The sequence below is a fragment of the Vanellus vanellus genome (genome assembly GCF_965231255.1).
Source record: "Vanellus vanellus genome assembly, chromosome: 9".
Lineage (NCBI taxonomy): Eukaryota > Metazoa > Chordata > Aves > Charadriiformes > Charadriidae > Vanellus > Vanellus vanellus.
Window position 1 is genome coordinate 14811668 of NC_138914.1, and position 25392 is coordinate 14837059.

The 25392-nt window shown below is 59.4% G+C and overlaps 2 protein-coding genes across 2 annotated transcripts in view; both read right to left on the reverse strand.

The window, feature by feature from the left end:
- Positions 1-205: 205 nt before the first annotated feature.
- SLC26A6 (solute carrier family 26 member 6) lies at positions 206-5420 on the reverse strand (the record flags this gene model as incomplete). The annotated part of the gene is made up of 19 exons (XM_082487918.1): positions 206-229; positions 324-445; positions 747-801; positions 928-1113; positions 1654-1758; positions 1862-1954; positions 2149-2218; positions 2307-2413; positions 2536-2631; positions 2757-2834; positions 2941-3054; positions 3162-3309; positions 3406-3488; positions 3674-3826; positions 3953-4117; positions 4211-4383; positions 4637-4747; positions 4846-4985; positions 5293-5420. 19 exons carry the CDS (start codon positions 5418-5420, stop codon positions 206-208), a joined length of 2151 nt encoding a protein of 716 aa, XP_082344044.1.
- A 4672-nt stretch (positions 5421-10092) lies between these two features.
- Positions 10093-25392, reverse strand: part of CELSR3 (cadherin EGF LAG seven-pass G-type receptor 3) — a gene marked incomplete at its 5' end in the record, with an annotated part of 33459 nt that continues 18159 nt past the window's right edge. The window contains 26 exons of the mRNA XM_082487697.1: positions 10093-10465; positions 11155-12235; positions 12416-12616; positions 12763-12936; positions 13768-13874; positions 13961-14097; positions 14275-14388; positions 15047-15173; positions 15824-15903; positions 16214-16326; positions 16863-17037; positions 17139-17345; positions 17523-17649; positions 17980-18147; positions 18454-18631; positions 18836-18985; positions 19431-19614; positions 20100-20309; positions 21032-21126; positions 22797-22811; positions 23444-23545; positions 23639-23822; positions 24127-24247; positions 24436-24577; positions 24842-25010; positions 25271-25381. Coding sequence (XP_082343823.1) covers positions 10438-10465; positions 11155-12235; positions 12416-12616; positions 12763-12936; positions 13768-13874; positions 13961-14097; positions 14275-14388; positions 15047-15173; positions 15824-15903; positions 16214-16326; positions 16863-17037; positions 17139-17345; positions 17523-17649; positions 17980-18147; positions 18454-18631; positions 18836-18985; positions 19431-19614; positions 20100-20309; positions 21032-21126; positions 22797-22811; positions 23444-23545; positions 23639-23822; positions 24127-24247; positions 24436-24577; positions 24842-25010; positions 25271-25381 — 4500 coding nt within the window. The 3' untranslated portion in view covers positions 10093-10437. The remainder of the gene's footprint in view (positions 10466-11154; positions 12236-12415; positions 12617-12762; positions 12937-13767; positions 13875-13960; positions 14098-14274; positions 14389-15046; positions 15174-15823; positions 15904-16213; positions 16327-16862; positions 17038-17138; positions 17346-17522; positions 17650-17979; positions 18148-18453; positions 18632-18835; positions 18986-19430; positions 19615-20099; positions 20310-21031; positions 21127-22796; positions 22812-23443; positions 23546-23638; positions 23823-24126; positions 24248-24435; positions 24578-24841; positions 25011-25270; positions 25382-25392) is intronic.

Consider the following 25392-nt stretch of genomic DNA (forward strand, 5'->3'; position numbering starts at 1 on the left):
GTGGGCACCTTGGCGCAATGGTCTGCAGCAGCTTGGTCACATGGGGAGCTCACGGCCAGGGCAGGGCCCCGGCTCTCAAGAGTCCTGAGGGGCTGGTGGGGGTACAAGGCCCCCGGGCCCCAGGGTGGGTGAGTTGGTGCCATCAGGGCAGCAAAGCCCCCTTTGCTTGCCCAGCTCGTCAGGGAGACTTCTTCCTCTCGCAAGGCTACATTCTGGTGCTGAGGTCCACCTAAGGGGGATAGACAGAGATGGGTCAGTTTGGCTGCTGTCCCCCCCTCAACCTTCCCATCACGGTGATGGGGATGGTGAGGCTAAGTGCTTACCGAGGCCTGACACGGCTCCTCGCTGATATGGACCACAGCATCGTGCACCGAGGGGAAGAAGCAGTGCTTGGTGATGGCTGAGCTGAAGAAGTTGCCCCGCTCCAGCTGGGCAAGGACAGTCACTGTGTGGAGGAAGAAACATCAGAAGCTATGGCACCCAGCTGAACCCGCCACCCCCCACTCAGAGCAGCTTCCCTCCCCCTGCTTTGTGGGGGCATGGAGGCCATCACCAGGGATCCAACTGCCTCGCCAGGGGCTGCGAGGCTCAGACTGGGTCCCTGGGACAACCTGCAGCGCCTGTCCCCTACGGAAGCCCAGGGGATGGGAACACCATGGAGGGCAGCAGGGCCCCAGGCTAGCAGCTGCATCCTGAAGGGGTGGGCATGCCCGGCAGGGGTTGATGGTTCTGCAGAGCCACCTCACCCGAACAGCAGGCAACAAAGACGTCCACTTCTATCTCACGGAAATCCCTGAAGATCTGCAAATGGCAGAAACCATGTTTGGCTGGGGAAGAGGGACAGGCAGCAGCCATCAGGCCACCCCACAGGACCCTGGGGATGACCCTGGCAAGGCTGCTGGCCCACCTGCTCCCCCAGCCCCTTACGTTCTTCAGGATCTTGATGGAGACAGTATCCATGAAGCTGACAGGGCTGAAGTCCAAGATGACAGCGTGGAAGCTGGGCTGGGGCAGCCCCAGGGTGCGCAGGGTGGGCTCAGGGGGTGCGCTGCCCTCTGCCCCGCTCAGCTCGATCACCGACACTCCCGGACCATTAAGCCCATCCTCTGCATCCTGGGGAGGTGAGGAAACCCAGCCTCACTGCACGGGGACTGGCAGCACCCCTGGCTGGGCAGTGTCCCCCCCTGGGCTCCCCTTGCCCTATAGTGCAGTGGGGCTTGGGGCTGCGCTAGGGCATGGGCAGTGGGTGGCCCTGGGGGTGGGTGCCTCCCTTGCACCTTCACCCACTTTTGGGCTCTTCCCGGATGCGTTGAGACCCACCCCTCTCCCCAGTGACCCTCTCCAGAGCCAGGCTCATTAGCTGGCACCAGGTCAGCCTTTGCTCTCACTCAAGTCTGATTAACTCACCAAATGGCTAATGACTCACTGGGTCCACCACCTAATCATTAACAGCCTGGCTTTCCCCGCTGACCTTGGGTGTGACTCCGTGGCCCGTCTCTGCCCCAGTTTCTCTTCTAACCCAGTTCCCCAGAATGAACTGTGAACCCTATGGCCCACCAAGCCAGGAGGCAAATGCATGGGCAGGAGGGCCAGGGCTAGGCAGGGGGACAATGCAGGGTGGTACTGGACAGGTGCCTTACAGCAGGGAAGCACCTTTTTCCTCTTTGCCTTCTCCTTCTCTGCTTTTTTCTGCTGTTTCTTCAGCTTCTTGAGAGCCTTCTTCTTCTTCTTGATCAGGCGGTCCACATCGATGCCGCTCTGCAAAACAATGCAGCACTGTGTCTCCGGGCGCCTCACTGCCAACCTGGTGCTGGCAGGTGGGGGGCACGGGGAGTACCAGGGGGTCTGGCAGCTTTCCTACCTTCTTTTTCAGGGCCTCAGCATACAGCTCCACATTGGCAAAATAGAGGGTGGAGGAGGAGCGGAAGATCTTTACACCGGGGACCTCCTGTGCCTGGGGGCAGACAGGGAGGGTGCTACCCCAGGGATGGAGCCCCCTGCTCCTCTTCCCTCCCTTCCCCAAAACCCCCTGCTCCCCAGAATCACCCCCCAAAATTTCCACAGCAAACAGCCCCTGAGGGTGCTTTGAACCACACCCCCCCCTCCAAAATTGTAGGCAGCTCTTCTCCTGCCCCCTGGTGCTGTTACCATCTGGTATTCAGCCACGTCCCTATAGACATCGGTGTCGGAGATGCGTCCCAGGATGGAGTAGTGGGGGCTGCAGAGAGCAGAGCAAGGGTCTGAGGTCACCACGGGCTTCCCCTGCCCTCGGGGCACGGCACCAGCCCCAACCCTGTGGTACTCACAGCTGGGTGCGGAAGATGACAGTGAGCAGCTCGAAGGCCACCGAGGCCCCCAGACCCATGTCCAAGTTCAGCATGAGGGTGGCCACGAATGTCACAACCCAGACCATCTGGAGAGGGGACACCATCAGCTGCAGCACAGCCTCCCCACTGCTACCTGCAAGCCCCAGGGAGGGTGGAAAAACCCTCTCCAGGGACAAGAGCAAAGCCCCAGGGCCAGTCGGCACCTTACCAGGTCCACCCGGTTGGACTTCCAGAGTGTGCGGATGTCTTTAAACTGTTTGAACATACCGTGGAGGTTGATGATGATGATGGCAGACAAGATGGCCTAGGAGTATGAGGATACAGAGGGTGGGTGTGGAGAGGGGCTTGGCTATTCCCCTACCACACCACCTTGCTGTGGGACGGGCACAGGTGTTAGACATGGCACAGAGGCTGTGGGACCAGATGTACCTTGGGCAAGTCCCGGAAGAGCTCTCCGATCTTCAGGATCGTCACCAGGATGACCAGGGATGCGATGACACCAGCTACCTGAGGGAAAGGAGAGCAGGAGGCAAAGGGAGAGTCTCCCACCACCCACTGTGCTCCTTTCCCACATTCCAGCCCTGCAGAGGGAGGCAGTGCTGCCCAGACCCACCTGGCTGTTGCCCCCCGTGCTCTCCTGTACCAGGCTCCGCGACATGGAGCAGCTGATGGCAAAACACTGGAAGAAGCCACCCAGGAAGTTGCAGAGGCCCAGCGCGATCAGCTCCTGCAGGGACAGAGCGGCGGTGGGGCAGCACCGTGCCTTCCCCTGGCTGCAAGAAGTACAAGCTTGGGTTTTCCCCGGGGAAGGGGCCCTGCATGTCGAAGCATCACCTGGTTGCTGTCCACTTTGTAGCCGTGCTTCAGGGCAAAGATCTTGCCCAGGGAGATGCAGATGGCGTAGCCCACCACGGCAATGGCAAAGGCATTGCCCACCACCTGCCCAAAGTAGCTGATGTTAGGCACCACAGGCGGCTTCAACCTACAGCCAAGACATGGAGACGGGGCTCAGAGGAGGGTCCCATGGGTGGTGTGGTGTCCCAGCTCAGCCCCCCCCTCACCGCCCAGCCCTGCTTACCCGCTGGGGATGTTGCCCACCACGGAGATGCCAAACTTGGCATTCAGGTTGACGCCGTAGGAGATGCCAGTGGAGATGATGATCTGGGGGAGGATGGCTGGAGTGAGGCAGGGCCTTCCTGTGCAGGGAGCAGGGTGGAGGAGGAGGAGGGGACGCATGCCCTGGAGCTGTACTCACCAAGGCACCCCATCCCACCCCTCCCCACCCTGGAGGTGACAGAGCCACCCATGGCTGCGTCCCCACAGGGAGCTGGGGCAGCTCTGTGTACCGTGATAAGCTCGATGGGGATGGGCATGGGCAGCTTGGCAGCAAACTTGTGGTTGAGCTCTTTCACGATGAAGATGACAACCATGGCAATGATGGCCGTCACCAGGGTGCCCACGTTTGTCTCTGGCAGCTTCTGGCAGATCTCGATGAAGGTCTAGAGGACACAGGAGGAGGCAACAGGCTCAGGAAAGCAGATGCCTCCCTGGCAGATTTTTGGGGGCCTCTGTGTGCCCCATAGGGGAGTGCCTCGGCACCCAGGCAGCAGCAAGCCCCCACTCACCATGAAGAGTGAGAGTGGTCCTGAATGCTCACTTAGGGAGACCCCGAAGACATTCTTGAGCTGGGAGATGAGGACATGCACGGAGGCAGCAGTGGTGTAGCCACGCACCAGCGGTTCTGAGAGGTAGGTCACCACAAATCCGAACTGCAGGAGACCCAGGGCCACCTGGAAAGAGAGGTGGCAGAAGTCACCCACAGCTTGTGGTGCTGGGTCACTACACCCCCCTGTTCTCTGCCAGGCTAGGCTGGGGCCTGTTACCTGGAAGATGCCTATCAGGACAGTGATGGTGGCCACCAGCTCCACCCTGGCAGCGTCCCGCAATTCCTCATTGACCGTCATGTTGCTGCCATTGACAGACTCCAGGAAGTTCTCACTGGGCAGCAGGGACTCCGTCAGGCTCCCGATCATGACAGAGATGACGGCGAAGGGGCCTGGGGACAAGCAGGGTGTGGGCAGCCCAAGGTCAGCACCAGGACCTCTCTGAGGTCCACAGGCACCTATCACCTTGGGCTGGGGTCAAAGTGCACCCACTGTGCTTTGGATCTGGTATGGCCAACCACCTTCTCGGTGGGGGCAAAGTAAAGGGAATAAAGGTCCCCCCCCTCATTGACGTGGCAATGCTGTGCCCCTCATCCTCACTCCCTCCCCACCATCCCCGTGGAACCACATGGTCCTTCAGCTTACCCACGGAGTTGTGCCTGGACGTCCCAAAGAAGAAGTAGAGGAAGACGGGGTAAAAGGAGGAGTAGAGACCAGTGACAGGTGGCAGTCCGGCCAGCAGCGCGTAGGCAAGCCCTGGACATAGTGGAGCACGGACACATGTCACGGATGGCCAAGCCCTGGTTCCCCAACCTGAGGGGAGCCCTTGGCAGCCTGGGCATGACATCGCTCACCCTGGGGCAGGTGCATGATGCCCACACTGAAGCCCGAGGTGATGTCCCCCAGGAGCCAGTCCTTGACCGGGTAGCGGGGCAGCCAGCTCAGGAAGGGCAGGAACCGGAAGAGCAGGGACTTGGCAGTGGAAGCCGAGCATCTGGCAGGGAAGGAGCGGGAGCCAGGGCTGAGCACAAGCATGAGGGCTTGGGGACATCAGTGGGGGTGGCTGGGGTCCCATGGGAAGCAGTGTCCTGCCAGATCCCCGGCTCCAGCTGCTGGAGCCAGGTATCCCTCCAGGCATGAGGATAGAGTAGGAACAACAGTGTTTGGGCTTGAGGGAACCAACCCTCAGGTCTGCTCTGTGTCTACCCCAGGAACCGAGACAGCCAGAGCCGGGCAGCAGGGCTGGGGCGCACGGTGCCTGGCGGGGTCTAGGCACATCTCTCCGTCCAGCGCAGTCCTACCTGATCTTGCGAAGACAGCTGTGCAGCAAGGGCTTGGCAGGAGGTTTCCGCTGCGCCACCTCCTCCAGGTCAGCCTCGCTCAGTGCCTTGTGGGGCACTCGGTGGTTCAGCACCATCTCTGCTGCCATGGCCACCCGGCCCTCCTTTGTGCAGGACCCCTGCAGGGAGTTGAAGGATGACTAAGCCGCGTCCCCACAGCCAGCGGCACCCAACACCCTGCCCACCACACAGCCTCTCCTGCAGCCCCGCTCTCCTCACAGAGCTATCCCATCCTGGCCAGGCATGCGTGATCGGCCCCAAGGCCAGGAGTGAGCTGGGTTTTGGGAGTCCTGAAGCAGCGGCAGGAGCTCACATCAGAGAGTGGCAGGCAGCTGCCGTGTGGGCAGGGAGGGAGCTGAGGCCTCAGCTATCAGCATTGCCTCCTCCTGCCCCACGCCAGCCCCGTCTGCCCCAGTGGCACGCGTGGGGGCTGCCCAGGCACAACCCCCCTCGATGCCAACCACCCTTCTCCTGCACATACCACGGTGCAGCCAGGGCAGCAGGCTACCACAGCCACCGAGCAAAGCCCCAGCCACCCCACAGCCCCGTCTGCAGACTTTGTCCCTTTACACATGAGGGGAGCAGGAATGTCAATCCCCGGCGAGCGTCACGGGCTCACCATCTCTCCACCAGCGCCCTCCCCAGCTCCCTGTGCTGCAGAGCGGGCTGAGCGCAAGGGCAGGGAGGAGCAGGGCTGGGATGAGGCCTCTCCCTTTGCGGGGCCGGGACGGTGGGACCGAGGCACCTTGCTCAGGGCTCAAGCCGAGAGATGCCACCGTCCCAGCAGGCTCACCCAGCCAGTGGCCCCAACCAGTCCTGAGATGCTCACCCACTCACGACCAGACCCGCAAGCCACTCGTGTGGTTCCCAGAGCTGTGCCAGCCCAAGTCCCCCTTTTTCCCCCAGCCCTCCTACCTGCTGTGCCCAAGCCGGTCAGGTGCCTCCAGCCAGGTGCACACTCTGTTCTCTCTTATTAATACTTGCCCTTGATCTTTGAGACACCGCTCCCTGCCTCCTGCCCTGCCTCCTGCCCTTCCGAGGAGTTGCCCATTTCCCAGCCCCGCTGCTCTCTGGCACCCGCCATGCTCTCCCACTGCCCTGTTGTGCTGGGTGCCCTGGCTGTGGCAGGCCCAGCGCTGTCACTGCTGTCCCCAGGGCCATCCCATCCTGGGGATTGTCCTGGTCAGCTTCAGCTGCTGGCCCACAGCTGTTCCCAGGGTGCTGCTGTGCCCCAGCACCTGTGCCAGGCACAGGGCAGGGGTCTTCTTGCTGCTGGGCACATCCTGGTGCCAACCTCCCGCCAAGGGCTGCCACCACTCACCTCCCCAGGGCACTGCTCCAGCCGCTGCTTACCTGCTGGAAACGGGTGTGCTGTGCCCTGCGGAATGCCCCGCTTTACCCCAGTGCATCGACCCAGCCGTTATCTTGTTCCAAAGGTCCCCAGCGGGCACTCGAGCTCTGCTGAACCCATCACACCTTCCTGGGCTCCACCACGATCTGGTACCACCACTGGTTTCAGAGAATATGTGAGTCACGCTTGGCGCAGGCCCACAGAGCACAGCAGTGGAGATGCAGGCACCCATGGTCTGGGCTGACTGGTGCCAGGTTGAAGCCGGTGGGCAGGGCAGGGCACTGGGGAGTCCTGGGTGCCACGGGTGGTGGGATGGGGCTGGTGTGTGGCCTGAATGATGACACCCAGGACCACGTTCTCTGAAGTCGGAGAGACTCATTCCCATCCCGGCTCGCTGGAGGCGAAGCAGCCAGTGGCCACCTTGGCTTGCACAACCCAGGTCCCACAGCAGCCACATGCGGACTCCTCAGCTGCCTTTCAGCAGCGGGGCTGAGTCTGCTCCCCTCAGCCTCTGCCACATCCCCAACACCACACTGTCCCACCCCCATGCCCATCAGTCCCACTGTGACCCGGTGGCGGCATGCCAATGCTGGCACAGGCACCCGCATGGAGCTGGCACCTCCCCATCCTTTATCTGCTCACCTGGCATGGAAGCAAAGGCTGTCACAGGGCTCCTGTTTGGTAGCAGTTGATAGCACCAGGTACCATTTACTGCCTCCTTATTGCGGCTTCCTGCACCCCAACCCCCAGCCCCCAGCCCCCCACCCGCATCACGGGGCAGCTGCTCTGCTCGTGGCTCCCCCTCAGCCACCCCAGCCCCCCGCCAGCCCTCCCTGGCCCCTCACCCCCAGGCCAGCTTCAGGAAGAGCTGCAGGTCAGGACCACCCAGCACCACCAACACGGGACTCCCTGGCAGCCACCGTGAGCTCAGCCCCCAGTGCTCAAGGGCCGCCCTGGGCTGGGTCAGGCTCAGGGCAGCGCTAAGGAGGGAGCCCATGAGGGACCGAGGGTCCACACTCATCAGTGGCGACCCTTGCTCAGGTTGCCACGGATCAATACTGCCCTTTGCTCACCTGCTCCTTCCTCTCCAACAGCAAGAAAGGGAGGGACAGAAGGCACCGGGATCACACTCAGCCTCTCCTCCTCCCACTTCCCCCTTTGTCCCCACAGCCCAGGCATGAGCCCCAAAGCTAACCACAGCCACCGCGGTACCTGCCAGCCAGCGCCGGGGCCACTAGGAACCACCACAGCTGACCCCATCTCTGGGTGAACTGGCCCACACACAGCCATGTTCAAGCAACTGGCAGCACCTCAGGTCCCTGTCACCTCGCTTCGGGCCACAGTGACTTGCCTTCAGCCCAGGAGCTGGCTGCGAGCTCCTGCCCCGGTCCCCTCCCAGCATCGCCTCAAGCCCCGGTGCTGCGCCTGCAGCTCCAGCCATAGTTCCTGAGTGCAGGGAGAGACGGCAGAGAGGCCAGCACCATTTTATAGACTTTTATTTCCAAATCTGGCGCTTCCATCATACACTTTTACACAGCTGGGTGGGGGAGGCATGGGCGTCTCCCTGCTCCCTGCCCACAGAATCGGGAGATGGAGAGAGGAAAAAAAAACTCAACCAACCCCCCCCAAAGAAACAAACCCAAACCTAAATCCAAGGAGGATGCTCCCCAGAGCCCAGGCCACAGCACTACAATCAGGGACCGAGCCACAGACTGACTCCTGCTTCTTGGCTGGCCCAGCTCCGTGGGGACAGCCACTGGCTCCGCTGCTCTCTTCTTTTTTTGGCACTTGTCACTTGCTCTCCGTTTGGCACCAACACAAAAAGCACTCTCGTGCCCAATCTGGCGGCATGGCAGGGACAGGACATGGGTACCCACCGGGGTGCCAAAGGGGTAACGTGGTGCTGGCTGAGGCACAGGCCAGGGCTCCGGTGTTGCGCAGCCGGAGAGAAACGTGTAAACGAGTTTGTTCGCAAAGGCAAAAATGGGCAGCATGGAGGGGACCAGCTGTTCCTGGCACCTGGGGCCAGCAGGCTTTCACTCTGCGTGCCGGTCCCAAATGGCATGTAAACATGTCAGCAGGCCCGTCCCTCCCCATCCCTGGGAGGAGGGCGGCAGCAAGCCCATCACCCAGCCCCTCTGTCCCCTCCACGTCCTCCCCACTGACTCGGGGACACAGCCGAGAGGCCTTAGCCTTCCCGGAGGACAGCAGCACAAGTCCTCTCCTGTAAACATGTCAGGCTGGGCTGCAGTAAGAAGCTACAGCAGTGTGGCAGTAAGGCAGTGAGGAGCGTGCTGTCACGCAGCCCCGAGAGCACCACGGGGGCAGCCGAGCAGAGGCACCATGCTCGGCAGGTGAAAGGGAGCGTGCCGGCCCCCCGAGCCGGCTGCCCCTGGCCCAAGGCTGGGGTAGGCACAGAGGAGTGTTGCCTCGCGGCGGGGCCAGTGGGAGCCCAGGGCCAGGCTCCCGGCCGAGCAGAGAAACCATCAGGGCAGCCTGAATTTTCAGAGAGGGCAATGTGCTGTTTATCTCCGTCTCCCAAAATCCAGGCCACTCTGAGATGGGGTCCACTGCCAGCCAGAGAGCACAGGGATGTGTGCGTATGTACGCAGAGCCCACAAGGAACCAGCTAGATACAACTTTCATGGGCAATGCTGGACCCTGAGACTGGACTGGTGGAGATGCTAGTGCTCCACAGGGTGAGCACCAGCTCTGGGAACAGCTTCACCTGCTGCTGAGCAGGGCTAGGGACATCCAGGTCCTTGCCCGGACACACAAACCAACAGGTTTGCTCTACAACACACAGGCTAAAGAGCACAACATACAATGGGTAAAAACTCAGTGCTCATTTGCCGAGTGGAGGAAACCAGCGCTTACAGGAGGGGACTGAAAAGCAAAGCTTGTTTCCTTAGTGCCGAATTTGCTGCCCCACTCACTTGTGCTCTCACTAGCGCACAGCCCTGGCTCACAGATGGGGGGCAGCCCCAAGGGGGGGTCTCATGGGACGGCAGAGGGGGGCCTGGCTGCAGGGCCAGCACAGCTGCAGGGGCTGGAAGGACACCAGACAGGAGGACGGCGCTGAGACATGTGCGGAGCTGCACAAGGTGGGAGGGCAAGAGGGGCAGCAGGACTATCTGCCCTGCAATGGGGATGGGACGGAGTGGTGCTGGCAAAGCCACGAGGGCTGCCTGGCGCTGTCCCTCCAGCCCACCGGGATCACAGTTCCTGGTACCCCCAGGAAGCCGGCAGAGGGCTGTTGATGAGACAATGCTCCAGGTCCTGGGAACAGACCATCCGTAAAAATAACCATAGAAATTTCTTTTCTCTCTGATTACAAAGATACAAAAAGGTAGAAAACCCTCCCCCTCCCCCATATCCTGGGCTCCGTTTCCATCCCCCTGCCCCTGCCCACCCTCCGTGCACACACACGCACACCCTGCATACAAATGGGTCACAGAGGACCCCAGCGGGTTGGAGAAGCCACCCTCGCCCGAGCAGGCTCCTGCCATACCTGTCACACCAGGCAGACGACGGGGAGCACGGTGGCAGCTGAGAGCCCGAAGGCTCCTGGCAGTGGGTGGTGCGGCTGCCGGCCCCTCAGCCCAGAGGGGAGGGGAAGGCAGGGTCGGTTTTGGGCCTCTGATCACCATCAGTTTTGGCCCCTGCCCCCTGGGGACACCAAACCTCAGCTGGCAGCGCCTGGCTAGGCAAAGGGCCCTGCTTCTTCTGTCTTTCTTGCAGACAGCTTCGGCCCCTCAGGAATGGCCCTCGTTTCTCGTTATTCTTCTTGGAGGAAAGAAAAACAGCGTTAAGCCATGACATCTCCCCTGGGCTCCAGCTGCCTCCCCCTGCTATGCCAGATGGGGACAGACTTCTTAGAAACCCACTTCTGTGTCAGGGCAGGAACAACTGTTTCCAAGTCCCTGAGTTCAGGGAAGAGGAAAGGAGGGATGGGATCAGTACCAGCAGGGAGCAGAGATGGAGAGGAAGAAATGACAGATTGGGACAGGGTCCTTGGGGAGAAACGTGGCTGAGGCAGGTAGGGGTCCTGTAGGACTTGGGCCCCCTCCTCCTTTCCAGCCAGCCTGGCCCTCACACACATGCGCTTATTGGGACTTAGAGCTGGCACTGAGCAAGGGGACCAGCCATGAGGTCAGCCTGGCTGCACAAGGCATCTTCCCTGAGCCTCCACAGGCCACAAGTGAAGGCCATCGCTTCTGGCAAAGCGAGCAGACTCAGATACACTGATGTTTCTGCTCATGCTGCACTGAGCGCCCAAGAGCTGTTACACCTGAGGGTTCTCCTTACCTGGTCACTATTCAGGACCAGGAGACATCTGCCACTCACCCTGGGGGCTCACCCTTACACAGTCCTCTCCCCCCAAACCAAACCCCCTTAGGGAAGAAGCCAGGCAGGTGGATGACGCATAAGATCAGCTGAACAAGGCCTGGCTGAAGAAGAGACACACTTACTCCGAGTCTGGTGACAGCTCTGAAATGCTGTGAGAAGTGGTGGAGCGAGGCGTTGAGGGGCACATTGCAGAAGGTGCCGAGGAGGTCTGCATGGCAGAAGGGGTGGCGGTGGTCTGGGGGCCTGAAGGCGTGCTGGAAGATTGCACCGAAGACAGGACGGAAGAGTTAAAAGAAGCAAGGATGGAAGAAAGGATATCTAACTGTTCAGTGGATGGATGTCGGCTGGGAACGGCCTCCAGGTTCTCTCTAGAAGGCTGTCTCCTTGATAGCGGCTCTAGGCTTTCCCTAGACAGCTGCCTCCTAGAGAGATTCCCCAGGTTATCCTGTGAGGGATGCCTGCTAGGCACTGCGTCCAGAGGCTCTCTGGAATTAGATCTTCTGGAGAGAAAGTCCAGCTGCTCCCTTGATGTTTGTCTAGCTGATGCTAGCTGGTCCCTTGAAGGCTGTCTTCTAGAAAGCAAATCCAATTGTTCTCGAGAAGTATCTCGACTTGGCAACATGTCTATTCGGTCTCTGGACACGTGCCTACTTGGCAATGTGTTCAGCCACTCTCTAGAGACCTCTCTTACTGGCCCACAGTCTAGCTGCTCTCTTGACCCAAATCTGCAGGGTAAAGTGTCAAGGTGGTCTCTGGAGCCCTGCCTCCGGGGCAGTGTGTTCCCATGATCTCTCTGACTGGGCCTAGCAGCCAGTAGATCCAAGTTTTCCCTAGACCCATGTCTGCTTGGGATACTTTCCAGGTGTTCAGTAGACCCATGCCTGCTCGGGATGGTGTCCAGCTCCTCCCTGGACCCGTGACGGCTGGGCATGGCTTCCAAGCACTCTCCTGAGTTGTGTCTGCTCAGCTGCTCCCGAGACATCTGTCTCCTCATCAGCATGTCAAGCTGCTCCCGTGATGAGTACCGGCTTGCTGGCTGCGACAGACTGCCCGCCCCAGAGTAAATCCTGCCATAGGAGGCGGCGGGGACAGCCCTGTGACCCAGTGTGGAGGTCTTGTACCATGTCAGCTCGTTGGTCATCCTGCCGACAGATGGCAAGCCTTGGAGAGTCGGAGGGTACTGGAGGCGGTTCTTCAAAATCCCTGTACCGGACAGAGAAAGAAGTCAAATCTTTGCATAACAGCGACAAGAGCATGAAAGCTGGGGGAGATAAGCCATACCTCCCCAAGGACACAACAAGATGGATCTGATGCTGAGCCTCTTCAGGGCCACGTCCCTGAGACCAGCCAGGCCACCCTTGCCTGCTTGCTCCAGGCCATTACCTTTTCTTTGCCGTTGGGTCTGGGTGAGGGAGTTCTCGTCCCCACTGGTCAAAGCCAGGTCTGGCTGATTATTGTTGGCCGCATCCTTGTTGATGTCAAATCCCAGCTTCCGCTCTGAGCCCCACTTCTGCAGGGAGCAGGGGTGAACCTCGCACTCACCCAGAGCTGGCCAGTACGACATGAGGTCGTTGCCATCCACGTCTAGTGAAGGACACAGCAGGACAAGCCCCAGGGAAGAAAGAGAGAGAGAGAATATTTCTGTGAGCAGCAACTGAAGTCATCAGGACATGGCCTGGGCTCAGGGACCTGAGCTCACTCTTTCCCCTGCCAGAGCCCCTGGGACTTGCCTTTGGGAGTGGTGTTGGTGGGGTTAGTGAGGAGGCGTTCACTGTGCGCCGCCCGCTTGAACTGGCGCTGGAAGCGGCCCCGCAGGCGCACGTTCTCCTCACTCTCTGAGGACGGGATGGAGAGGCTGCGCTCTTCATCCAGAGACAGGTCACTGTCCGAGTCAGAGTCCTGGTCTGTAGGGACACAGCGTGTGTTGGGGTGACATTTGGAATGAAGGTGGGCAAGGCTTTTCAGCCCAAATGGGAAAGGACAGACTTGTGCCTGTGAGCATATGTCAGTTAAATGACCAAATGACGAAATAACAGGCAGGGAGGGACCCAGAGGCCTCTGCTCGGACCCCTGCCCAGGACAGGGACAGACAGGTTCCGACTGCCTCTGGGAAGGCAGAACCACCCCAGGGCTGACCACCCTCATGAGGGCAACAGCCTGCATGACCCCTCACTGCCCTTCCCATGGCAGCGGCCTGTGCCTGCTCCCCCTGCTCTTTCCCCAGGCACTCATGAGAGGAGCCTGGCTCCATCTCACTGCACCTCCCCGTAAGGCAGCTGCAAACATCTGTAAGATCCCCTTTGCCTCCTCTTCTTCCAGGCTGAGCAAACCCACCTCCCTCAGCCTCTGCTTGCCTGTCCCATGCCCCAGCCCCGGCCACGAGGGTGGCCCCTACCAGTCTCACTCCAGTGGGTCAGTGCCTGTGCTGTACCGGGGAGCCCAGTATCCCCACAGACCCCACAACAGCATATGTCCCCTGCTTTTGCCTCCTCCATTTCTAGCTCCTTGGAGACTGGCTGTGCCCTTTGCTGTCTGTCCAGGAGGCGGCTGTGCTATGAGACACAGCTGCTGCCTCTCCTTCCTATCCACGGCGTGTTTGGGAGTCACACCTGAATACAGGGTGGAGGATGAAACTGTACAGCCAGAGCCTGCAACAGGAAGGATTTCCTTAAGCCAGGAGTTAATTTGGGATGCGCTGGGTCAGCCCCACACCTGGGCACCAGGCTGAGCCTTACCTCCCCCGGCATCACGGTGGAACATGGCCACATCAATGTCCGTGGGGCCAGCATGAGCCAGCAGGCTGTGATCAAGGGCAGAGCCCTGACGGGCCGTCACGTTGTCTCTGGAAGACAGGAGGCTCAAATGGTCACAGTGGCAGTAAACCTCGGCTCTGCCCGGGCAGTCCCAGAGCCCCACGCTGCTCCCTACCTGAGGTAAGCCCGCTGGCTGGAGTGGGTGCGGGCAGAGCGCACGCTGCTCACCGACGAGATGGTGGAGGCCCCCAGGGTGATGCGGATGAGCCCGCTCTCCTCAAACAGTGCTGTGTTGTTGTAGGCGTTGGGGCCCTGGCGAGGCAAGGAGAGAGGCACGTGCCCTGTTTAGGAGGTACTGCAGCAGCCCAGGGGATGGCCTTCCCACCCACGCCTGCCATCCCACTGGGGAAGTGGGGACGTCCCCATCTGCTCCTGTCCCAGGCAGGCAGCCTGTCCCCAGACCCCTGGTCTGGTCCTGCTCTCACCCACCTGTGTGCTCCTTGTGGCCTCCTCGCTCTGCCCCTTCTTGCCGAGGCAGACCAGCTTCCAGGCCTCTTGCACCTCTTCGTTCAGCACGCAAAACAGGACCAGCACAGCCAGGCCCTGCGGGGAGAGACACTGTGAGAGACTGCCACTTGCTGCTGGCCAACCTGCTCACCCACAGTACCAGATCCTGGCTGCTCCCTGGCTCCTCCAGAGCCCAGCATGTCAGTCTTCGTGGCCAACAGGACAGGGACGCACCAAAGAGCCCCTTGGCACTGATCAGCACTAACCCCCATGGTGGCCATGGATGAGGGAGGAAAGCGTGGGATGTCCCCCTGGCTGGCAGCAGCCAATGAGTGGCTGGCAGGGTCCCCTGCAGCAGCACCAGCCATGGTGGTGGCAGGAGGTCTGCAGTGTGCTGCCATGGGTCACATTTGGGGTGTCTGACACCTCTGTTGCAGGCCACTCTCTTGCTCTGCTCTCTGAGAGCAGGGAGACCCCTTCCCTCCCAAGCTGGTCCTCACTGCCCCTTGGATGTCACCTTTGAACCAAGCACCTTACAGACACCTCCTGCTCCATGCCACCGCTCACCACGGGCACAGCAGCAAGGACTGGCAGAAGGCACTTGCTGCCGCAGCGGTGACAATGGAAGGGACAAGGACCCCAGCAGGATGCTGGGGGCTCAGCATGGGGCACCCACTCTCCACGGTCGTGGGGACCACACAGATGCTCTCCTGGGCTGACCTGTGCCCTTCCCTGGCAGAGGCCGGGCAGTTACCTGGAGGCTGCAGAGGACAGTGTAGAGGTAGTGGAAAGCCAGGACACTGTTGTTGACAGCCAAGAGGCCAAAGAGCCAGGTAGTGCTAATAACTAGAAGCAGAACAAAGGAGCTCCGTAACGTCATGCTGGAGAGAGAGAGACAGACAGACAGGCACACAGACACACACCAAGAGGTTAGTGCGTGTTGTTAATCTACAGTCTAGTGCTCATAGACAGCGATCCAGAGGGGAAAGCACGCTCCTGCCTAGCCCTCCCTGCTGCGCCCAGCACTGCAGGCTCAACTCTGCACAGTGGTTTGGCTCCCCCCGACTCCCAGGCCTTTCCCTTCTGGATCACACACGGCAAACATGGTGGCCCAAACAACACGGGTCATTTGGAGTCACAGAGAGCTGAGCCAAGCTCCAAGGCTGGCCCAGGAGGAAGCAGGGAGAAGTCTTGGAACAAGCACGTAGGAGAAGAAAAAGCAGGTGCTGAGAGTTGACAAGGGCTGAGTGTTGAATCCAAGCAGCCATAAGGAGTGGCTGTGAGGGCAGGCGGCGAAGGGGGACAGGCTGGTGGGACAGTGTGGAGATGGGGATGTAGGAACAAGAGGAAAAGACAAAGTTTAGGAAGGGTTAATGTGGCCAGCAGGTGTGGGAGAGGAGAGCGGCTGCAAGGCTGACACTGATGCACAAAGGGACAGACTGTGATGGTGGAAGAGGGAGGATGATCACTGAAAATGCTAAAAACCACAAACCACAGGAGCTCTGCTGGGAGTTTGGCCACTAATACTCACAGAACCGACTTCTTCTTAGTCTCCTTTTGGCCTGGGGAACAGGACATCTTGGCCACAAGCAGGAACATAACCCCATTCATCTGAAAGCGTTGGCACTGATTAGAAGCTGTGCCAAGGGTCGGTTCTGACCTGACATCCCCAGCACAGAGCATGGACAGACTCCAGGTCCACCAGGCCCATGTGAACATCCCCTCCTTTCCCCTTCATGCCCGAGCCATGGCCTCCCCCAAGTTTGGCTGGAGCAAGGAAGGACAGAAAGAGGGCCTCTGACTGAGGAAGGAGAATACAGAGAAGGGGGCAGGCAGTGGGCAGCCAAGGAAGGGGCAAGTGCCTATAGTGCAGAGAAGGGAGGCAGGAGAGGGCTGTGGGTGAAACAGGACAGGGTTTTACCACAATGACGACAGTAATGGGGCCTGCAAAGCTCCAGACCAGCTTATCATGAATGGAAATCCAGCAGAAGTCGGGGTTCCCATAGCCCTCAGGATCCAGGCCAACGGCCAGCCCTGCGGGAGGAAGGGAGAGGTCAGGTCCAGACCCAGTAGCCTTGGACTTGCCCAAGCCATGTCGATCCCATCACAGCACTGAAGGCCGTGAAGGGGCTTTCTCGCTGTTCCTTGCCCTGTGTACAGGCTTCTGGGCACAGGGGAAAGAGCCAGGACTGTGAGCCCCAGCACCAGGGCCTTTATTTCCTTTTCTCCTGGGGTTCCTGACACAGCCCAGCTGGCATTCACTGCCAGCAACAAATCACTTAAGCATGCAGGCTTAGGAAACAAGGAGACCTTAACCACAAGCCCTGGGACAGCTGGAGCCCCGTGCCCAAACAAGCCATGGGGAGATGCGCTGAGGAATTACTTCTCCCCAGGAGGCAAGAAGACAGCTCTTGATACGTGGTCCCCAGCTGACCACCACAGCACTGCTGGCTGTGTCAAGCCCACCCTCAGGTCTCCCCACTGGGTAAGTGAGCCGGGCAACACCAGGGGATCAGGAGGCTGCTGAGAACCAGCGTTTTTGGCATGGCTGTAGGACAAGTAGCTCTTACCAGTGATGATGGCAGGCACTCCCCAGCCGATGGCGTAGTAGAAACGCATGGCCCCAAAGTTTACATTGCGGGCTTCAGTCTGCATTCGGTAGATGTGGAGGCCCTGGACGAAAAGCCAGGCGAAGGTGGAAAGGAAGAAGCAGTGGAGGAGGATGGCAATCACAGTGCAAAGAAACTGGGGAGACAAAAGCCACTCAGAGATGGTCCCACTGTGCCCACGCTAACTGCATCATCCATGCCTCACACCCAAGGACCTGCTTGTTCAAGCCCACAGACCTGATTCTCAGTGTGGTTGATGCCGAGGAGAAAGAGCAGCTCAGAGAAGAAGAGGGTGACCGATATGTTGGAGTGGATGCTACGTGTGTTGGACTTGAGGCCTTTAAGGCAGGTCAGGAAGGAGAAGGTCAGCAGCAGAGCCACCAAGGACAGAGACACCAAGGAATAGGTGACAATTGCCAATGTCTCCAGGTCACCTTCCAGTTGCTGCATAAACAGAGAACCAAAGGCAAATGGCAGTGTTAGGGGGAGATGCGGGAAGCCTGCTGAGTTCTCAGACTCTACTTGTGTCCCACAGGGAATTTTCTGCCTGTGCCTGCTTATTCTGGGGCACAATGGCTAACAACCCCCACCACTGCCCACAGCCACGCAGGCTGAGGTTACCTCTCGGTGCGAGCTATCCATCAGAACCCCAAAGGTGCCAAACTGGGAGCACTGGCAGTGGACGTGTGTGGTGTTTCGGTACACAAGCTCGCAGTCCCTGGCTGTCCAGAAGCCGGAGGGGTTGGTCCTGCAGCCACCAAAAAGCAGAGCGCACTTAGGAGAGAAGACAGATGAGTGTGGTGTGTGGGGAAGGAACCGCAGAGAAGAGGGGTGATTAGCAAGGCTTTTCTACCAGCAGATACAACTGCACTCCTACAGCTGAAGTACTGGAGCCAGAGCCCTGCAAGGACCCTACTGTGCCCTCCCAGCAGGAATGAATGCCCTGGGAGAGGGCAGAAACTCCCATGTCCCAGTGCTGCCCAGGCACAGAGCCTGTCATGGCCAGGGAGACTCGGGGAACGAGGAGGTGCCTGGGGAAAGCAGCTCAAAGCACGTGGCCCAGCTGTGCTTGACTCACGGGTTGGAGTGGTTCCACTGGACGCAGAGAGGTTTGCTCCTGTTGGCCGTCTCCAGCAGGTGAAATTCCAACACGAGAGGGGTGTCCAGGGGCCCCCGCAGGAAGGTGTGATTGCTGAACACAGACACGCTCACGATGGGGGAGTTCATCACAGGATTCTTGGGGAGCCTGCAAGGAGCAACAGAGCTCTACCATCACCATGACTGACAGCTGCAGCCCTCTGGAGACTTCCTGGACATCCTGCACTGATGTCTCAGAGGGAACAGCTCTACCCAGGTCATGCCATGCATTCTGGAAACATGGGGCAGAGCAATGCCAACGTGGCGAACAGGCAGAGCACCACAGGACTGTCTGTCTCAGAACCAAACTCAAGTCATTGCAGACAGACTCAGCAATTGCCGGAGGGGGCAGAGCAGAGTGCAGTCAGACTCTCTCCACTGATGCTTGTGGATGGCAAAGGGGAGGAGGACATACCTTACGCTGCGGCGATCCACCTGGTAGCGTGCAGGCAGCAGCCCCCCCAGAGTGCGGTACATGATGAGGATGATCACAGTGAGAGCGGGCTCGGGCTCTGGCAGTGCCTGCCTCGGGGAGTTCTCCACAGTGTAGTTCCCTTCACCCCCAGCCAGTGCAGGCACCACCGTGGGGACAGCTGAGGCACATAAGGGGATGGTGAGAACACACAGCTGAAGGCAGCTTGTGAGCTCACCAGGAGCCTTTGGGATGTGGTGAAGTCAGAAGCTCTGAGGTCTCAAGGGTGACTTGTGGACCTCTAACAGAGCCAGGTCTCAGCAGGGGCACATCTTCCTTTCCACACCCACCCACACTGTTCCCCGAGTGATGCTCACGTGCTCACCTTCAGCTTTCGGGGGGTTCAGCACTGACAGCGGCAGCACAACATGGGTGTGGGGGTCCCAGGCGGGCTGGCCCCGGAAGAGGCTGCTGTGGTAGCGAGGGTAGCGCCGGCGGATATGAGAGTGGTTCTCCATGCGATCGATGCTCAGCACTGCGGAGGAGCAAGGGAGTGAAAGTCAGCTCTAGGAGAGGTACCTGGAGAGCAACCACGCTCCACGGCACCCCAGGTTTGAAGTCACTGGCAAAAAGACCGTATGAGCCACAGGCTGGGTTGTGGATACGTCCTGTGTTTGGGCACCCACAGTGCTCCTTCCCAGCCCAAATCCTTGCTCTGCCACAGGGCAGGGTACTTCTGCCATGAGGCCAGCAGCTTTTTCACTAGACTGGGAGGTAACAAAGCGGACAGCACACTCTTGGCCCTGCTGGCTCTTGGTGGTGTGTCACCTACTGCAGGCAGGAATGGTTTGAGAAAGCCAAATAGGATGTTATCAGCACCCTCACTGAGGTGAAGTGAGATGAGAACGGGACAGGGTGCGATGGAGGAGTGGCTCTGCACCACTGCAGCCAGGCCCCACCACCAGTCAGCTCCTACTCACTGATGTTGGGGGTGACAACGCCGACAGGGTTGAGGTAGGTGAGTTTCATGTTGCTGGCCAGCGTGCCTGAGTAGTCCCGCAGCTGCTCCATGAGGCTGGCACTGCCGTGCTCGCTGTGTGGCAGCATCGCCCAGTGCTCCCGATTCTCAGGTGCCAGTACGGAGCTGCCTGCACGCAGCAGGTTCTGCATGGGACAGATATGGGTCAGGCGGTGAGGGAAGCACTGCCTTTGGGGCCCATCCTGACCACCCCTAGGCTGCAGCACCATGCTCTCTACCCAGATAGCAGCACAAGGGCATGGGGAAGAGGTACTTTCTGCTATGATGGGCCCCTACCCTCAACGCTCACCAACCAGTGTCCTACAGAGACATCTTCCCCGCACCCCTTCCATGAGGGACTTGCAGGCAGCAATAAGATCTCCCTTTGCTTTCCCAGGCTGAGCAAACCCAGCTGTCTGACTCTCCTCATCCACCCTGTGCTCCAGCCCCGACCATGCAGGTGACCTCCACAGGTCTCGCTCCTGTGGGCCAATGTCTGTGTGGCTCTGAGGAGCCTAGTGCTCCTGACATGGTTTCACAACATCCACGACTCCCTCAGAGACCCAGGCTCAGGGTGGCTGATCAAAAGAAGCAGCATCAGAAGCCACTCTGATCTGGGGGAAGGACTCACCTCGTTGAAGTGGGCGTCCTGCGTGGCTGTGAGGCCAAAGCCACGCTGCTGGCTCTCAAAGGCCATGAGACGGGACAGCAGGCGGAAAGTGATGTGCACGTCGTTGCCAAAGTAGTGGTCCATGTGGTCTGTCACAGCCCGGAGCCGGTGGGCCAGCTTCTTGGCTTCAATTGTGTTGAGCTCAGTCTCGTTCTTCTCCAAGCCCTCCAGCTACCAGCGGGGAGAAAGGAGAGGATTAAACAATTAAGCAGGATCCTCACTGAGAAACTGGGATGCTGCAGGCCCCGCTTGGCCCAGAGATTATTTCTGAAACCATGGCACAAGCCACAGACACTCACAGTGGTGGTCACTAGAACAGGGAGCATCTCTGGCAGACAACAAGCCTCCAGCAACACACCAGGGGTTGCACTGGCCCAGCTAACCCAGTGCCATACACAACAGAGGCCAAGGAGATGAAAGGACAGGGCAAGCATCTAGCAATACTTCCCTGGAAACTCTCCTGGCTTCAGTTACAATTCAGCCTAGGTGAGATGCAAGTGTTTAATAAACTTGCCTGGATATTTTAAACTGGTTTGTCACTGACAGAGTCTGGGGGCTACAGATGTCCCACAAAGCACAAATCCCGCCAGCTTCAAACAATTCAGGCCAGACAAGGGTTATGTGTTTTCCTCTCAAATACTGGGGCAGGACACAGGTCATTTCTGACGGGGACACTTGGATTAGATGAAGCCAAGTGAACTTCAGCTCAGATCAGTACTCCTACAGGATGCATTTGGGGGCAGATGATGAGAAGAGAAAGGTGCTGAGCACTGTGGCAAGGCTCTCTCCTACTCTAGGTACCCACAGAGACCTGACCTCTTTGAAACCTGGCTGTGAGCCCTTGCTTGTATGGCTCCTGCTCTGTCAGGGCTGCAGAGCCAAAAGAGGATTACCAGCATGGAGAGCTCCTTGAAAGCAGGTGAAGTGCAGTTGAAGAGATCTGGCTCCAGCCAACCCTTCTCCTCATCACAGTGTCTGACGGCTGCACCTAAAACCCAGAGGAAGGGCATGTCTGAAATTCAGCACAGGATACATGGCTCCCCTATTGCATTCCCCCAGCAGGGACCCTCTGCACCAGCTAACCCCAAAGAGCAGCACCAGCAAGTGATGGGGAAGGCCTGTAACATCCCAAAGCTGTCCTCCTGCTTTGCACCAGGGCAACCCATTCCACCCTTGCTCTGCATCACTTCAGCAAGCTGCTGCTTGCTTGTCCTCCCTCTCCAGGAGCTGGGTTCCTATGTGTGCTTCTGGGCTCCATCACACCAGGTGCCATCACACAGAATTGCAAAGAGGAATGAGCGACTTGGCAGGGCTCAGGCTGGAGAAGCCCCTGGTTCCTGGTGGGGATGTGTCCATGCCCTTGGGGCACATTTGATCCCAAACTACAGAAGCCCATGCAGCTCTAGGCATCCCCCAGGTGACAGCCTGCAATGCCTGCTAAGGTCCTGCCTCTCTCTACAGGGCAAAGTCACTCTAGGAGGACAACACCCCTGCTGTGGGGCTGGCAAACCCACCTCAGAGAGCAGCCCCTGCAACCCAGTGGGATGGAGGAGTGTGATGGAGGAGGACCCATACAGCAGTGTGGGTTCAGTACCCAACGCAAGACCCCAGTCCCTGGCTGGGTTCCAAGCAGTACTGCACAGCAACGAAGATACCAGCAACGAATGGGATCAGCTGTTAACCACCACCAAACATGCTTCTAAAGCCAACATGGAGAGCAGTGTCCTAGGTCAGGAGCATTGCCACACACACTTTGAGCAAAAGGAACCCAGGCATCCCCGGCGTACCTGGTAGGACTGCAAGCCAGGCTCTCCTGGGGAAAGCATCAGGGCACAGGAGCCCACCCAAGCACCCATGGCTGGAAGAGGGCAGCAGTGTGCCCAGGACAAGGAAAGGGAGCCTGGAGCAGACTCCAGTTGCTGTTCGGAAAAGCTCCAGTGACTAGCGTACTCCTTCCCACCATCTTCAGCTCCCAGCTGTCCTCCCCTACCACCTTTCCCCCAGCTGCAGAAGTACAGGGACTAGTGCCATTGCAGCTGGGAGCAGGGAGAACAAAGAACCCTCCGCAATGCTGGTCTTCCCCCAGCAGACAACAGAGATCGGCTCAGCTGCAGATCTGGGCAGGATCCAGCCACCCGCGTCCCTTTGCCTCCCCCTGCCAGCCAGGCAGAGGGAAGAGGACCTTGTGCTGAGCATGCCAATCAGTTCCTGCCCCCGTCCTACTGTCCCCTGCTCAAACAGCTCCCCCTTCCTCCATCCCACGGTCATATCCTCCCTGGCCTCACTACCCACTGCTCATCACCAGCTCCTTTCCCTCTCAGCCTAAGCAAGCAGGTACCAGTCTGGGACAGCCAGCATCCATCCCAGCTGAGAAGCAGAGCGCAGACCTGCCCAAAGCCAAAGCTGCAGGCTCAGGACCACAGGTGGCAGGGGCTGCATGCGGCTGCAGCTGGGTTTGTGCTGGTTAGTGTGCTGGGAGCAGGGAACAGGCGTGTAGGAGCGGTGAGGCCAGGCAAAGCATTGGGAAGACACTCGGCAGCTCCAGAAGCAGCAGGGAAAGTGCAAAGGTGTGCAGGGTGCCAGGCAGGGAGCAGGGAGGGAAAGCCACGTGGTGCAGCTCTTACAGCACAAGGGGGAAGGAGGTGGGAGAAACCTTACCTGCACCCCTCAAGCCTGAACACGGAGGGCGAGAGAACCAGGGAGAGAAGCAACAACAGTTAGGAGCCGAAACTGCCTCCTCCCGGGGCGAATGGCTGGAGAAGGACAGGGTTTGTATTGTCCCCTGGGGCTCACGCTGCCTTGCAGTCCCAGACACCCTGCTCACACCTTAGTTGTCACCAAGAACAGCCTCCTATAGCTTGGGCTGTGACTCCTAACAGAGACACCCACCTAATGGCACACTGTGCCCTGCTCCCCTCGCAGTGCACCCCAGTGATGAGGCAAGCAGAGCCGCAGCAAGGTGCTGCGGGTGCCAAGCTGCCATGCCAGGACTGACCCCAGCCTCAAGCCCGCTGAAACCAAAAGGCAGCAGGCAGAAGGTGGGGACGAAGGGCAAGGGAACAGCACAGCCCTGGGGTTAGGTGATGGGCCTAGACCCTACAGCCTGTTCCCAGCCCTGTGGCCAGCCCCCTCTGCTCTCCCCCAGGCTGCAGCATTTTCTCCTCCAACTTCCTTCTCCCAGCCCTCAAGCCCAGCTAAATAGGACTGGGACAGCACAACAACAGAGTGATATTGCTGTAGCTGCTACAGCCCCTAGCAGATCAGTCAGGCTGCCCCCTCCCCTCCCCATCACATCCCCCACTCACCCAAGGAGCCTTTGGGACACAGCACCGCAGCCGAGAAGCCAAACTTAGTCTGGGGCCACCACACACCCGCCTTCAGGCTTTTGGGGCAGCCATCATAGAGCACTGTGGAGACACGCACGCCAAGGGGCCAGTCACAGGGGAAGGCCACTGATGCCAAGTCCCACAGCAACAGCTTCCCACCATGCCCACACTCACCCTCGCAGCCGCTGGGCGTCACCTCAGCAAAAGGGCTGTCACAGCTATTGCACTGGCGCCCAATGACTCCGGGCCGGCAGTAGCACCGGCCCGTCTCCTTGTCGCAGGAGCGCGAGGTGGAGCCCACAGGGTAGCAGTCGCAAGGCAGGCAGGTGTCACTGCCTTTGGGGCGGTAGTGGAAGTCCTGGGGGGAGAAGGGGACAGCCATCAGACAGCCTATCGAGACAGCAGCTGAGGCTGGCACCTAGGGAACCCCTGGAGTTGGGGCAGAGAAGGGCCAGGCTCTCACGATTTAGAAGGACCCCACTGCCCCCAGCATCACCGTAGTTGCACAGAAGAGCTGAGCAGGGATCCAGCCCAGAGGTGGGCACACAAAGCAGGACCTGGGCAGCTGCCAGGCCTTTTGAGGGGACAAGGAACAGCATGAAGGATGAGTAGGGATCCAGGCAAGCCATGGGCACGTCCCCATGGGGACAGCTGCTCCTCACCTTGCAGTGGCACTGCCCGTTGGTTTTATTGCAGTCGGGGTCAAAGCCCTTGTTCACATTACAGTTACAGGGGCCGCAGGTCGGGTTCCCCCACCAGCCCTTTGGACACTGCTGGTCCATCCTAGGGAGAGAAATACCCCCGCTGTTACAACTGAAACTCCCGAGCCTTCTCCTCCCACCAGCCCAGCTGCTCAGCAGCTCCAAGGAGCCAAGTGGCACTGAGAGGCCCCTAGTCACGTAGCCAGGATGAGCGGGAAGCACAGAGCCAGGCACAGAAGCCATGGCCCTGCCCTACGCTCTGCATCTCACCTGTGCTCACAGTATTGCCCGAAAAAGCTCCCTCCACACTCGCACACATAGCCCAGGGGTGAGCCTGGCTTTCGGCGACACACTGACTTGTTCTTGCAGGGGTTGAGGTGACACACATCCACGCAGTCCCCTCCGTAGTACCCTGAGGTGTGGACAGAGAGCACTGTGTAAAGCAAACACCTTCCCCCTGAGATGAGCCAGAGCACCAAGGAGTGCATTCAGAGAGCTCAGGAGGGATTTTGTTCCCCATAAAAACTAATGAGCATCTGGTGGGGATTTCTGGGCCCCGGACTTGCCCTAGGGAAGGACAGGAGTGCAGTCACAGGCCAGGAGAGAGCCACAGGGGGACAGGAGAAGACATACAAGCGTGGAAAGCAAAGGGGTGGCAGGGCACTGCAGACCATACCTGGCTGGCAGACGCAGGAGTAGCTCTGCCACTCATCCTTGCAGACACTGTTGGCCGGGCAGGGGCTGGAGTCGCAGGGGCTCGGCACACTGCAGCCAGCCTCCACCCGCAGGGCATGGCTGGGCTTGGGCAGCGCAGTCCCAGTGACGCTGTCACCCAGTCGCACACCCTGCAATGCAGGTGACAAATTCACAGTGAAGCCAGGACACACACACAAGGCTGCAGTCCTCCTGCCCTCCACAAATCCCCAGGGGCAGCCACCCCCCACCACCCCTGCTGCATTGATTTATGGCTGCCCCACGGCACCTCAGAGGCCTGAATGCTCAAAGGGAGAGTGTCACCAGTGGGATGGACACTTCCAGGCTTGTGTTTCCACCCCTCTATGTAACAGACCCACTGGAAAGGGAAGGCTCAGAGCAATGGACTCACCTGTATACAGCCCCTCAGCCCATTCTGCACTTCGCCAGAGCCCAGGACTCCCCCTACGTGCAGGTGTTTCACCTTCAGGCCATGCAGTTCATTTCCAACAACCACCGTGTCCTGTAGAAGGA